General features: G+C 43.4%; 1 protein-coding gene across 1 annotated transcript; it reads right to left on the bottom strand.

Moving 5' to 3' along the window:
• Positions 1–1,009: 1,009 nt before the first annotated feature.
• Positions 1,010–13,288, bottom strand: LOC142055594 (meprin A subunit alpha-like). Its single transcript, XM_075089716.1, has 13 exons — positions 13,242–13,288; positions 13,121–13,145; positions 12,956–13,009; positions 11,327–11,367; positions 11,165–11,240; positions 10,183–10,300; positions 8,597–8,772; positions 8,157–8,378; positions 7,125–7,271; positions 4,145–4,360; positions 3,401–3,874; positions 3,064–3,237; positions 1,010–1,053 (listed from the first exon to the last, which is right to left on the bottom strand). The coding sequence occupies exons 1-13, from the start codon at positions 13,242–13,244 to the stop codon at positions 1,010–1,012; spliced, it is 1,770 nt and encodes a 589-aa protein (XP_074945817.1). The 5' UTR covers positions 13,245–13,288.
• Positions 13,289–14,622: the final 1,334 nt, after the last annotated feature.

The following is a 14,622-nucleotide window of genomic DNA, read 5'->3' as shown; positions in this document are numbered from 1 at the left end:
CAGGTCAAAGTAGGAAGCTATTTGTACGAGATCATGTTGCAGAGGAACAAATACAGATATCTCCTTTTTTTGAGAAGAAGGGTGCCAGAGGAGTGATCTTTCACCTAGCACACATGGGTCTTCTTCAGCATTTGCTTTTATGAACTACTATTCATAAAGAAGTGCAGCCCACGGGAATGACCTACACTGAGAAATTTGTGAAGGACTGTCTCCCATGAGTGGGACCCCACGCTGGAGCAGGGGAAGAGAGTGAGGAGGAAGGAGCGGCAGAGACAATGTGTAACGAACTGACGGCAACCCCCATTCCCCATCCCCCTGCGTTGCTTGGGGGGAGGAGGTAGAGAAGTCAGGAGTGAAGTGGAGCCTGGGAAGAAGGGAGGGCTGGGAAGAAGGTGTTTTGTCTTGTTGATGGAGGGAGCATGATAAAGTGGCTTGGTGGGCACCTGGTGGCCATTCAAGGTCAACCCACCACAAGATCCAAACAAATTCCTGTTCTGCTTTCATGAAAACTTCTCAGTAATGTTGCATTGTGTCCAGACACAGATGAAGGTTGGGAAGCATGCTGTTCTTTTAGGAGTGACCTAGCAAGCTGAATACTTGGGAGTGAGCGTTATCAAAAGCTGGGCTGGAAGAAGCAATAATGGTCATGGAGAGAAAAGGGAAGTGCCAGAACAGGATCTTGGAAAGTCAACCACTTCTGGCTAGGGAAGGCTGGACAGAGAGACTTCAGACACAAAAGCTGGGAAGTAAGCGTTGCCATCAGAAAAGATTAACAAAAAGTATGAAACATGGAAAGAAAAAAGATGATATAACTAAGAGAAGCACTTTGCTGATTGGGCCAAAATAATCTTTGGATAGTCTATGGGTATAGTCTTTTTAAACTATCAGGGAAGCTTAGTTCAAATTCTTAAAATACAGAAACCACAGAATACGGTTTATTTAGTGAAGTAATATATTTTATCTGTTATGGATGACTGTTTGCACTTGTAGTGACAAGGTTGAGGGCACTTCAGGGATGGACTGGGACTTCAGATGCAATCAAAGGGGTGAGATCTGCAAGAAAAGGCAGTTAAAGTAATTAATTTAATGCATGGAATATATAGTACATTTCGATTGTATGTGTTGGGCTGATTTTCAGGCTGATTCCAGGGGCAAGAAATGAAGCAAAAATAATTCATCCGAATAGCTGTAGAGGCTGCAGCAATACCCAGGGAAGGAGGTGGGAGGGCAACGTGGGAGGGCAACCTGGAAGGGCAGGGAACTGCGGGCACGCATGGAGCTCTTGTCTGTGTCTTTCTCAAGCCCATCAGGAGATCCTGGGATTACTGAGCTGGAGGGAGATTGCAGAAAGAGGTTAGGGGGCTTGGGTCAGAGGTGAGCTGAAACAGGGTTGGGAAGTAAGGAGAGAGGGTGGAAAGGCTTGTGGAGAAGTGGGAGGCATGGGGCAGACCCTCAGTGGTTATTCAGAGACAACCTCAAACTTCCATCAGAGGGCAATGCAACACTGCCCCTGAGTTTTTAGGCACCCTGGTATCCAAATGAAAATTCAGATGCAGAGACTTGAACCTTAGAAATGTGACCGTATTAGATTTAATGTCTAGAAATGAAGCTGAACCAGTCTACAACTGGATACTAAATGCAGTCTGCTAACAAGCCTTTCAATAGCTTAACTACAATTTCACCTAGCAACTGCAAATGCTTTTGGGACCACTGGCACCCATATCACACAGCGGAACTGAATTTCCCCCAGCGAATTACTCCCGGTACAAAGCACTGTCAGGGAAAGCACAAAGAGGCCTCAGCTGCTTTTCTTACTGCTAAAGGGGACTTGGAAACATTGCTGAATGCACTACATAACCTGCAGAAAAGCTGGGTCATTCTGTATGCCAGAAACGTAGACTGCTCTGCATTTCTATTAGCCAGCACACTTCCCTGGCTAAGCAGTCATGGGAAGCAGCTTTCCCACCTTGCAAAAGTTCTTGCCATTTCAAAAATTGCTATATTCTCTGCTGGAATGAAAACAAGAACTTTGTATTTTGTTTTTCATTAAGAGCAAGGGAGAAATCATCCCACCAGGAGAGCTCACAGTGGTGATTACAGCCCTCAATTCATGGAGTGAGTCTGGATTATCACAGCATACTCTCAACTGTCCTCTCCTATTGGAGACAAGTCCTCTGACCCCTCTACTAGAGTCAGATCTGGTTTAACGATTATTTACTTATACAAAGTATTGCCACTTCCCAGGCACTGACATTTTCTGAAGGAAACTCACTTCAGAAGGGTGATAAGATTCATCTCACCTACCATTTGCCATCAGTGATGCATCACTTTGCAGCTGGTGGAGATCAGTGTATAAGAAGAGCAGTTCATCACAACTATAATGGAATGGGATCCACTGCTCCCCAGAGGTACCCGTTGGTCTCAAATGACCAACTGGGGAGTCTAGAAAGTTCATTTTGGACACCTAACATGAGGTAAGGTGAATACAGCCATCTGAGATGTGGCTGCCACAGAGGATGGGCATGCAGTCCCTTTGGCTTGCTCAGAGGGGTGTCTGCCAGGCTGGCCTCTACACCAGACAGCTCTTTTCCTTCTTCTTCCCCTTCCCTGCTGCCTTTGGCAGAAGAGTGGCTGCACACAGCCCTGACAAAAACTGCAACCTCAGGAGAGAAGCTTTGGATGAAAAACTCCTCTGCCAGTTTTTCAAGGTCTTATAAGGACCCTTTCATTTTCAAACCACAATTTTCTTAAGTCAGAAGTGATATAGGGGTGGTGGCAAACAGGAACACGGTTAAGTAGACTGATCTTCAAGAAATGGAAGTATAATCTGTCCTGAAAATCTGATTTTCAGGGACCAGAGAATCAGGGTCATCCACAGGGTTTCATATTGGATATTAAAAAATCCAGGCACCTGAAATCACTAGACGTTTAAAAACCTTGTTCCTGAAATAGATGACTCTCTAGGTGTTTGCTAATCACCCTCATTTTTTGTGCTTTCCTTACAAACAGAAGACTATGTACTTGTTTTGTTCCAGTGGGGATTCTGATAATGTAATACTCTACCTTCAAAATCAGCAAAGATGAAAAGGCTGTCATCTTTAATGAATTTTTTCCAGTGCAGCTCCCTGTGGGTCAGGAATGTATTCCAGCCAACACCTGGGCTCACGTAGCAGTTGCAGGAAGAAGAAAAACTTCCAGTGATAGATGGTTTGTCCCATTGCAGGGTGTCATTTCTGCCTGTTGTGCAAAAATATAGAAGTAAGTAGAGCTGATCTCCAGTCAGCCCAGTAGTGTTACTTGCAGAGAAAATCTTGCCCTGTCTCTTGACTTCCAAACACTTTTCTCCAGCTTGAGCAAACCTCTGCATTTCTGTTTTTCTCCCTGGTGCACTCTTACTTACCATATACTAGCTGGTTTGGGTTTGTAGTAAAGCTAAGGCTGAGGGACATCCTGTGGATTACATCAGGGTCTTGATCCAAAACTGACAAGATAACTTGTCTGTGTCCAGCCGGCCATTCAAGAAGGTCATCGTTCGGACTGCTGCAGAGGTGGAATGTAATCCCCATGTAATTCGTGTAGGATGATGTATTTCTTCCATGAGGATACAGCCGTAAAGCAAAGGCATAGCCTTCTGAGCTGTAAAATATTGGGCTTTTGATATGATCACCTTTTGAAGTACTGTTAAGAAGGGATGTGAAGTTTCTGATGTGCCAGATGTTGGTGGGGCAGTTTGTCTCTGTCAGGCTGGTGTCATCAATGGCAATCCCCCCGGCAGACTTGGCTGAATCTCCTCTGATGCCCTGAAACCCATACCGGAATTTGGTTTGGACACTGAAGGGAATGCTGGCCAATTTCCAGTGATGTTCTCCATCAGCTGAAGAAGGAAATAAATATAAGTGAGAATGGAAAGTCCAGGACACAGTACCAAATCAACCTGTGTTTTCCTCAAGCATCCTGTGACCTGTTTGTTTGGATGGTGATTGTCTGATGCTTTGCACCTAGCCAATCTAGGAACAGTCCTAAGGAAACTGCCTCTGAGACAAATTCTATTCTCATGGGCACTAATTCTGGTGTTGCTCACGTCAGTGTAGTCTCACATCAAAGTTTGCCAGCACTTCAGATATGAAAACATTCTTTCACTTACGTGTAATAGTGTGCAGCTTTTCCATCCGTCTAACATTTCCAGTTCCATCATCTTTCTTAACCCAGATAACTAGCTTATCCTGTGGACTTCCATTTAATCTGTAGAAAAACTGAAGGCATTTTTCCTTCCTCCTTGGATAAAGGATGCGAGATTCCAGAAGAGCTGACTGACCAGCATGTCCAGTTTTTGTATCTAAGTGCATGAAATATCCTCTACCTGGGAAGGACAAAACAGTGATGTGATAAAAGGTTTTGATCCATTCAGTGATGAAATGCCAGTGCTAAATAAGCTTTAGCGTAGTTTCCACTTGCCTGAGTTAGAAAGTTATTTTCAAAGTAAAAGAAAAAAAATCAATAGAAAAGAATTCTACCTAAATTGTAAATCAATACTAAAATGAAAATGCATTGAAATATGGCTTGCAAACTAGTGTTCAGTTGATTAGATAAGGTACACGTTAGGTTGCATTCTTCAGAAACAAAGTATGAACAGTACCTGTGCCAATCCTGTAAATGTGTGCAAATGTAAGTGGACGCACTTGGGCAGGGATTGAGACTAGGACAGCATTGGAAGGGTCCTGTTAGGTCAAGGCCTTTGGTCTTCTGCTTTGCATAGAAACTGTGCCTTATAAGCGTTCTATCGATAGATCAGACTGTCCTATAAAAGTAGCTGCAGGCATTTTTGCCTTACTTCTGTAATGGGTAAAGAATTTATTAACTACCAGCCCAATTGCTTTGTATCATCATGCCCTCTCATGCTAATGTGTTTGAAATAACTGTTTCCTTTCCTTCATAGTTAGTCTGCAATTCTGTCTGTGGGCTGGAGTGACGCCTCCTCTGAGTCTTTGCTTTTCCCGGTTGCAGAGGCTGATCACTTGCACCCTCATCATCCGCATCAGCCCCATCCTGTATATTCCAATTTTAAATCAGCTCTTGAAGAAACCTGAGCAAGTGCATCAGCTTCACCTAACAGCCTCAAAACATCCCCTTCCTATAGGAAGTGTCTCTCCCGACAGCAAGGATATTTTTAAGCTGCATCACACTGGGGATTTACAAATACCCTGTGACTGCATCGATGGGCTTGCACTTTTCTGTCTGTCTGGGAGCCAACTGATGCAAACAGCAGAGACCGTGTAGAGAAGGATGACTCCAAATTGCCACCAGACGCCACTCTGAGCTCCACTGCTGCTTCCAGCTGCACGCCTGTCCTTGGATGTGCTCCCATAAGCATTGCTGGCCTTCTGCAGTAAGTTCCAACAAAGCTGCTTACTTTTCAATAACTGCTGATTCATTTGCTCTCAGGGAACTTACGAAGTCTGACTGCTTAGGTTTAAAACATTTTTTTTACCCCCTCCTTGAAGAAGAGCAGTTAATTGTCTGTCACTGGCCACAAGAGGCAGGAAGCTGCTGTCAGCTCCCAGCCACATGCCCAGTTACACATCCAGAGCCTTTACAGCGTCAGCAAACCACACACCCTGCAAACTGCAAGCAAACAGCTCATCAGACAACAGCCAGACAGACTTGTTCCTCTACAAATAAGAAATTTCTTTCTTTGCCAATGATGGGACCTAAACAACCCTCTTCTTCGTTTTGCTCCCTGCTCGGTGGGTCTTCCAAGTGCTGGCTTTTGCATTGTGCCCTTCACCAGGCGTACATCTGCCCTCTCGAACCCCACATGTGATGAGAACAGGAGAATCCCCTCGCCCTGCCTGCTACGTGCCTGCTCTCCTCACTGACTGCAAATTTGGTATAACCTCAGGATCTCTAAACTGTAACCAAACACAGCATTAGGCAACAAATACAATCTGTTACTGCCAAAAGCCATCTCTTGCTCTCTCCTCCCTGGGAACAAGTTCCAGAGAAATGGCTTTCTTTTCCATTCAGTATTTTTTGCCCTCTCCTGCACTGTGTGACACTTTTGTGACTAACTACCACCTGTGTTTGGGAAGCAGACATGCCTAACCGTGACCACTCGTCTTTTGACTTTCAAAAGAAACTTTTTTGCTAGAGGACTTTTGGACCATTTACATGATATTCCTCTGCTGTATTTAATTTTCTCCCCACTGCCTTTGAAAACAACAGATCCTACTCAATTCCTGTGTCCTGGCAGCAATCGAAATACTACAGAACTCAGTTTGCTCATTTACGTTCAATATATGTTCAAATTGGTGCAGTCAGAGCCATATACTCAATCAAAAGGACCCCATCCAACACTCTCCTTGGAAGAGGGGAAATCACTGCTGGTTTGCCTCTCATATAATCCTTCAGCCTCCCTGTGTGGTGCGGCTCAAACAAACTTTGAATTAGCAGCAGCTACACCCTCCTGATACGGCTCTGTACCACGCAGCATACCCCTCCCTCGAAGAAGTCTTCTGAGGGTGGTTTCCTCCTGCTCTGTGACACATTGCTGAAGCTCAGCTTCCTATTTTGATGATCCTGGTTTGGTTTCAATGTCAGAATTTGCCCACAAACAAGATTTGTGCATTGTGATATTTGCTTATGCACGGTACTTCTGTGGGGATGCCTCAAGTGAACTCGTGTACAAAGGGAAAGTGCCTTTCAGCTTCAGTTTTAAAAAAAACCTAGAAAATATCTCAAAATACTGTAACATATGCATAAAAGGAAGAGAGTCTGACATGACTCAATTCTGTGGAATTTAATCAAAGTCAGTTGTGGCAATCTGGTGGAGCTCCCTTCATTTTAGTGGAGCAATCACCAATTTACAGCACCTGAGTCTCAAACTTTCATTTCTTTATGAGCTATTACAATGTAGGGAGGAGATTTAAAGAAGGGTTAACATTTCAAATTAAAATTATTAGCCTTTCTAGCTGAAAATTCAAGAGTCATGTTTAGCATCAGGTATACTGTGATCAACATTAATAGAAGGGTGTTCCAAATGACTTATTTATCTCTGCATATCTTCATTCTCATGTCTCATAAAAGCATGGTAAAGCCTAATGACCATCTAAAACTACATGTGTTACCTGCACAGTTTCCCACCAAAGTATGGTCTTCATCTCCTGGTTTGGCCAATGTGTGCTCCCAGTTAGCACCATCTTGTCCCCTTTGCACCATCCCACAGATATTGATGTATTCAAAGGAGCACTCGTCCAGGAGGGTGAGGCTCGAAGCTGCCGGGAATAGAGTAATATATTTTATCATGTCCATTAATATCAAATAAGGTTCTCACTGGTAACCCCATTCTGAAGTGTTTACATACAGCACTTAACATCAAGAAATATGTTCTTAATACAACTGAAGACTACACACTTTCACATCTATGTCTCTGTTACCACACATACGTGATGTTTCCTCCTGAAAGAAACACATTATCTCTTTCTCCCACTCCTGTCTGAACATTTCCTTGCAGGAACCAGCTCAGCCCCTACATGAGTTTTCCCTTTCAAACCTCCATCATTTTCTCTAAGCCTGCCTGGAACAGGCTCTGTGGCCCATTTCCCTCTTCAGGGTGTAAATCAGATGTACTTCTGCTGAGCCTAGTGGAAATATTCAGGTAAATGTTAACACTGTGTGTGAGTACCGCACAGCATGTGCAGTGTTTACTTTCACAGCTTTGCCAGTGGAGCTGGAAAGCACAGTTCTCACTGTTCATGCTCTGGACCCCAATTGTCTTATCAAACATCACACAGGCAGAAAAAGGAACTTGAAATAGTCTGATTTCCAAGACCCCAATTCCAGACTACTGTTACTAGAAGATTTTATCAGCATGATCATCATCATCCATGAAGGAAACTGTAATTATTATAAGTAATACTACAGGAAAGTCTGTGTGAATGAAAGGTGTTAGACTCTTGATTCACTCCAATAGTATTCTATAAAGAAATGGGGATCTGGCCACCATGGATCTTGCTGTCGCATAAGAACTATAGTTTCTTTTAGCATTGCGAGAGAATGCCAGGGGTAAAGTGTTCCTGCTCTTCTCATGTGACTCCATCCACATTACCATGAAGCTTGAGTAAGGATTTTCAGATACGTATGTGAGAAGAAGGACTTACTGCAGTTGTACATGTGATTCAACCTGAGTAAGTCAATCCTGCTTAAATCCAACCTCTGCCCAATGATCTCATTAAATTCAGGAATTTTTGTTGTAATAGAAGGAACGTTGCTATGGATGTTGAAAGAATATGGTCCATAGTGCAGGACTGACTCATAATCATATGGGGTATTGAGGTCATCAAGGAAAGTGTCATCGTATTTGTCAAAGGCATATGCAAAACCTAGACAAAAACATACGTGATTAGGCAAGACCAGAAATAAAACTTAGCACATAACGTCTTTTCAAAATAACTCAATAATTCAAAAATAATTCAAAATAATTGGACTAAATAATTGTCCAATTGTCAACATGTAGGCAACTATTCTCAACCAGACATGTTTTAGCACTGTAAAAACAGGGATATGAATCTACAGACAATTGTCAACCATTTCACTCTACCTTCAACAATTTCATCCCACCATATCTGAACATAGTCGTCACGATCCGTCCTGGATTGCTCATGGTAAAATCCCAGGGCATGCAGGAGCTCATGTTCCACTATGGCTTTGTAGTCACACCTCTCTCCTATAGACACTGTCTGGCCACTCTGAAGGTCCCCTACATGGGACCAGCACCTGTAGGGCAAAGACTCAGGTATTTCACCCATTTTGCATAATACCCTCTATGATTTGTATCTACATATTAATCCAACTGCAAGACCAAGGTAAAAGTAAAAAATAATCTTTTTTAGAATTTCCCACCTGAGTTTTGCAGTCTTGCCAAGACTGCAGAATTACAATGCCAGCCAGAATAGAGAGCAATGTATACCTTCAGCATCCTGCCACAGCCTGGCAATGAGTCCCTGTCCCAGATGTGATTGGCCTTCTTGTTTCATTTTGCCCTCCCTGCAGGGCAATGCATGCATGCTCTTCAACTGGCTGCAGTTCTTGTAAAGGAGGTGGTGATGGCAAGCGTTACTGCTCTTCAACTCTGGGTAGCCCCAGCTCAACCAGTGTAGGAAGGGGAGTAGCAGAAGATGAGCAGTACAGGAAAGTTCAGCAGGTCCCTTATAACCTCATACACTGTATTGGCTGTTTTTTATGTATTTGTTTACCAAAGTGGCTAAATAAGTGGCCCAATTTTCAAAGGTACTGAGAAGCCTCCAGCGGACTCAGGTTGCATTGGCTTCCCTTGTTTAGTTCCTAAATACCAATTTAAATCCTAACTTTTCATGTTGATTCAGAAATAGTCATCACTGTGTGTTTAAAAACATAAAAAAACCTGTCCAAAAATGCAGTGCAGCAGTCTTCCCACACCCAAGCATGGATCTACACTCGATTCCTAGGCACAGACGCTAGCTGGTGTCATCAGCTTCCTGACAGTCCTTCCAAGAAAGTGGGGAGGCCCCTGACCTAACTTGAGACAGTCACAGAGTTGGCATCTGCCACTGCGTTAGCTTCCCTGGCACCTTTACAGTCCCTGGATAGCAACGGGCATTTGGGATGTGAGTCACTAAACCTATTTTAGACTTCTATTTTAGGTGAGACCGTTTGTGGCCTGGAAGAGTCACCACCTCCCCACTGACTGCAAAGGCAACCCGCAGTGACCTGCACAGCAGAAGAGGTTGTTGGCTTCAACGTTTGGTCAGGTAAACCCAACCCTGCATCTGAAAGCAAGAAGGAAGCTACGTGCTAATGCCAACACACTAGTGACATACCCTGCCCCTAACCACATCAGGAGGAAGTTATTTGGTTGTTTGCCCGAAAGAGCGCCAAGAAAGGGATTAATTTCAGTAGCTAGGATGCAAATGGAAATAAAATAATGTTTTCTTACATTAAAAGAACAGCAAATGCAGATAATGCCTTTGGTTAGCCTGTTTGTATTGGTTTTATCTCCAGTGTAATACAAATAAGCTCTGGGACAGAAATGTGGCTCAAGTATTTATGCCCTTTGTACAAGCAAGAATGAAAATAAATGTCTCCTGAGTTGGAAAAGCTATCATGTCAAACAAGGTGGTACAAAACAGACTATTAATACAAAATTACCCATCCAGCTTCTCAAATTTCAGGTAAGTCTGTTCCCCTTCGTAGGGCTTGAAATCAACACACGACTTCAGCCTGAACATATCAAACGCCTGCAGGATAACACCTTTAGCATTCAGATCTGAAACACACAGCAGAGGACAACAACAGCAGTTGTCTGCTTTTATGATATTATAAACATCTATAATTCTAGATAGAAAATATGAACAAGCATGTATTAAAAATATCAACATGTATAAAAAATATCTACTTGGATCATAGAGCCGGAGGCTGTTAGCAGAATTCCCTGACTGGAGCAATTTTGGCAGAGGCCATAGGGAGAGATAGTATCTTTTATTAGATAAACTGATAGTGCTGAAACAAACAAGCAGACTTTTGGACATCCAGGGCATTGCTCAGGTTTTGCTGGGTAATTTTATTGCATGTTATTATATAGTTTCAAGTACTGTAAACTTTGAGCTCAGGGCTAGTAAACACAGGAAAGACCCATAGTATTTTAACACTGATTTACTATTAGTTTTTACACTTAAATTGTTCAAAATTTAAAATAGTGACTAAAATCAGATGAAAAGAAGAAGGGACAATGCTGTGAACGTTTTTACATATAAAATATCTGCATTTCCTTTCTGCCTGTACTGAGCTGGGACTATTAAGGAGAGATAAGGCAGGAAGGGTGCAGTAGATCAACATGCATACTCTTGAGATTAGGATTTCCTGACTTCTTGAGCTGGACGTCTCAGCCAGAAACACTAGTATTAGTTAAATTGGCTGCTCGTCAGCATCCGGCTGGTCACCGTGGCTCTCACATTTAAAACGACATGTGCAGGGGCAGAGCTGGATCGCTCTGTCTGGCCAGCAGTGACAAGGGCATTAATGCAACATAACTCAATAACAAATGAAACAAAAGCAACCCGGAGAGATGGACAAAAACAGAGTAGATCTAATGCCAGTAAGACAGTGCTACCATAATAAAATGTCTTATTACCCAGGCTGTCAGCTAGGATATAGGGGATGGGAAATTTCCATCTGTAGGAGCTGTTTCTCAGAGCATTCCTTTCCAGCTGTTAATGAGATCAACATGCTTGTGTTAACATTTTAAATCCAAGCTACACTCCTGCTGATGTTGGTTTAGTTCAGCAGCACATACCGGTAAGATAATATCACCTTCAAAAAGCTTCCTTCCCTTTTCTGAAATGAGATAAACAACCATTTAGGCCAGAGTAAGACATCAAGGACTACAATATGTGTTTTTTTCAAAGACCACACAATCAATCAGGATGCCTCAGCAACCAACCCATCTCGCTTTGAACAGCAACTGCCAGAAACAAGCAAACAAATAACCATGGCCACACCGCAGCATACCAGTCCTCAGTCTGCAGCAAAGGAGGACTTGGGGTTGAATGAAGATGTCCATACGATTTCTTGACAGCTGCCCAGAGATTTTGTTATTTTTTCCCAGGCTTGTATCCTGAAACAACTGTGGATTTCCGAACATTGTAATTGAAATATAGGTGGAATGGATTTGTCGCGAAGTTAGGCATCCACCTTTCCAAATACCTGAGCCTGAACCAAGCTCAGATGGAAAGAATGAAATCTATGTGCTGTGTGTCTCAGATCCCGTTACAGCTGTGTGTCCATCCGGTTGCCTAAACATAGGTGTCTGGTGCCTTTTGAGATGCACAAGGGTATCCGAAATACCTACACGGGCTGGTAGATACAAAGTTTGGGAGAATCCTTCTCCTTCTAGAGTGGTGCTGGAGGAGATGTATTTGAACTGGCAACAGACACCCGTGTTCTAAGCAGCTGATACACACCTTCCACGCTTTAAAAACACATCATTTGAGGCTCTTATTTTATAAGCTTATTTTTTTAAGGTGCCAAATTCCCTATGCAGAGCTGAGTCCAAACCCCAGCCACTGTATGGTCCTGCTAGTGTAACATTTTCATTTAGTGCTATTATATAGGCACAATCCCATCACAGACAGTCCATCTTCTGACCTTTGTTACAGAAATAACTTATATTCTTCTCACATATATATGGAGAGAAGGAAAAAAAAAACACAAAAATTAGCACCACATTTTCTGTTCTGTCAGCAAAACCAGAGGAAACCTACACCAGAGCATAAATCAGATAACAGGCAATGCCAGGAAATGAAAACTCTCTCAAGGCAATGCCTTGAAACCCTGGGGTAGGGATGAAGGTACTTAAGCTTCATATCTTGGTCATAGGTCATTTTAAACCAACCAAGCCACTTAAGATAAATGCACATCAAGAAAGCAGAAGTTGAATTAGAGCCACAGCCAAGGCTTCTCCAGGAGCTGTGTTGCAAAAGAGTGCAGAGGAGAGGGATGCAGGCTCAGTCCAGGCGTTGCTAGGCCTTCCCCAGGAGCCACTGAATGTGGTGCCAAATTTAAAATTAAGATCCTGGGCTTCCTACAAAATTATCCTCGTGGAAATTTCCTGGCCTTTCCATCTCCCTTTCCCAACACCAACCTTTTATGGACCTTTATGTCCTCTGCCCTGTGCCCTGCTCCTGTCCTTCCATCTTCTCTGACTGCTACCAGACTCCAAAGCAGAGGCCTTCTCCCTTCTCTCCAGAAGTACCTGGGGTTCACTGCATATTTTTAACTGCCCTGCAATACTCACTGTATCCATGATACATTTGGGATTTTTCTCACCATGGTGCCATCACATCTGCCAGACTTGTGGTCCCCAAAGGCTAGCTCAGATCTCTGTAATAATTCAACACTCTGCTTGCTTACTGTCCTGGCTTACCTGAGTTTATTTCTGGAATGTCCTTTCTCAGCTGTCCTCCATCAACATCATCAACTATCAAAAGGAATAATACACCTAAGTTAGTGACTAAATGATATGAGTTCATATAATTCCCCATTTGATGACTGATAGTCTTCCACTAACATAAAATTGTTGCATCCTTACCTCTGTCTTCAACAGCATTTTGGATCTGAAACATAGAAAGTACAGTTTCAAAATCAGAGACAAATGAAATTACACCTCACCCCAATCCCAAGCCAGAAAATGGAGGAGCCGGTGGGAATACCATAAAGGCATAGGAGCAGGTAACCAGCACTGTGAGACAACATATCCTCCAGGAATCCATTTCAGAAGATCAGCTGGTGCTACCTGACAGTGTAGATATAGTCTTGCAGGTGAATAGCCTTCAGAAGTACTGATAAGCACAAGCCATCAAAAAAGTTGAACTTTAACAGGCAGAGCAAATTTTAATCTTACTAGATGTAGACATAAGTCAACCCAATAAGCAATTTGTCTCTCCATTTTATAGCTGCTCTTAGCATATTGGCCATTGTAGCAATCAGGAGCTATTGAGCTATTTAATATTTCTGTGACTTCTTCAGAGATAATCTCACTCTTTTTTTCTGCTTTCATGGCCCCATCCTGACATGAGATCAACAAAGCTGCTGAGTATGAAAATAACATCCTTTTCAAAAGAAGCGGCTTATAGCCTTCAACCTGAATAAATCACTTTAAGAGAAGGGTTGCATGGTGGGTTTGTGTATTTGGAAACATCTTGGCAGATGCAAACGAACTTTTGTTTTCATCTGATTCTATGAGTAAAGCATAATTTTTAATATAAAAATAGCATTATTTTGTAATCAACAGAATGCCAGCCATCAACTTCCAGCAAAATGTCTTGGTTTGGGTTTCCTCAGGAGATCTTGAAGACTTTGTCTCTCAGAGTAGGCATACAGCAAGAGGTCCTGGCTTGGTCCTGCTCACGTGCCTACGAAGTCATGTGCTCCCAGTGTTTTGCACTGGAATCCCACCCAGGGCTTTCCCTGCGGACACAAGTCATGTGGGTCAGGGTGAAGCAGGGCAGGAGAAAGGCCCCTTGGTGAGAAGGGAAGAGCAGGGCTGAGCTTTGCTTCCGATGGTTCAAAGGTTTTCTTCTTCTGGCAACCACAGGAAGGTGTTTTGCACGCTTCTGCATCTCTTTTGCTCCCACACACTTCCTGCACCTCCTCCTCCCACCTTCACACCGCTGCTGCTACCTTTGCTTCCCCTTTGCTCACTTGCCTAGCATCGTGCTGCACCCCCATCCTTCAGGGGAAGGACAGTCCCGATCTGGTTGTGGAGGTGGGAACAGGAGATATTCAGCAGGGAGATCCCTGGCCATGCTTTTCAGCCTGCAGCAGTCTGTCCTCACAGGCTGTGAGACCCCAGGTATTGGGTGCTGCAAGAAATAGGAGGGTTGTTATGGGACAGAGAGGGGGCGGTTGCACCAGACTGGGGGGGGGATGAGGAAGGATTGGCCGTCTTGAGACCGCAGGGTCTCTACAGGTTGCACCGTCAGTACCGCTACTTGCATGGGGCATCTGCCTGGCCAATCCCATCAGTCCAGTGGGATTGGAGATGGGAGTGAGGTACCAGCAAGTGCAAAGAAGGAGTTAATCCACATGCCT

This window comes from Phalacrocorax aristotelis, chromosome 3 (genome assembly GCF_949628215.1).
Source record: "Phalacrocorax aristotelis chromosome 3, bGulAri2.1, whole genome shotgun sequence".
In the NCBI taxonomy this organism is placed as follows: domain Eukaryota; kingdom Metazoa; phylum Chordata; class Aves; order Suliformes; family Phalacrocoracidae; genus Phalacrocorax; species Phalacrocorax aristotelis.
Note: the sequence above shows the minus strand (reverse complement) of the source record. Positions and strands in the feature narration are given on the sequence as shown.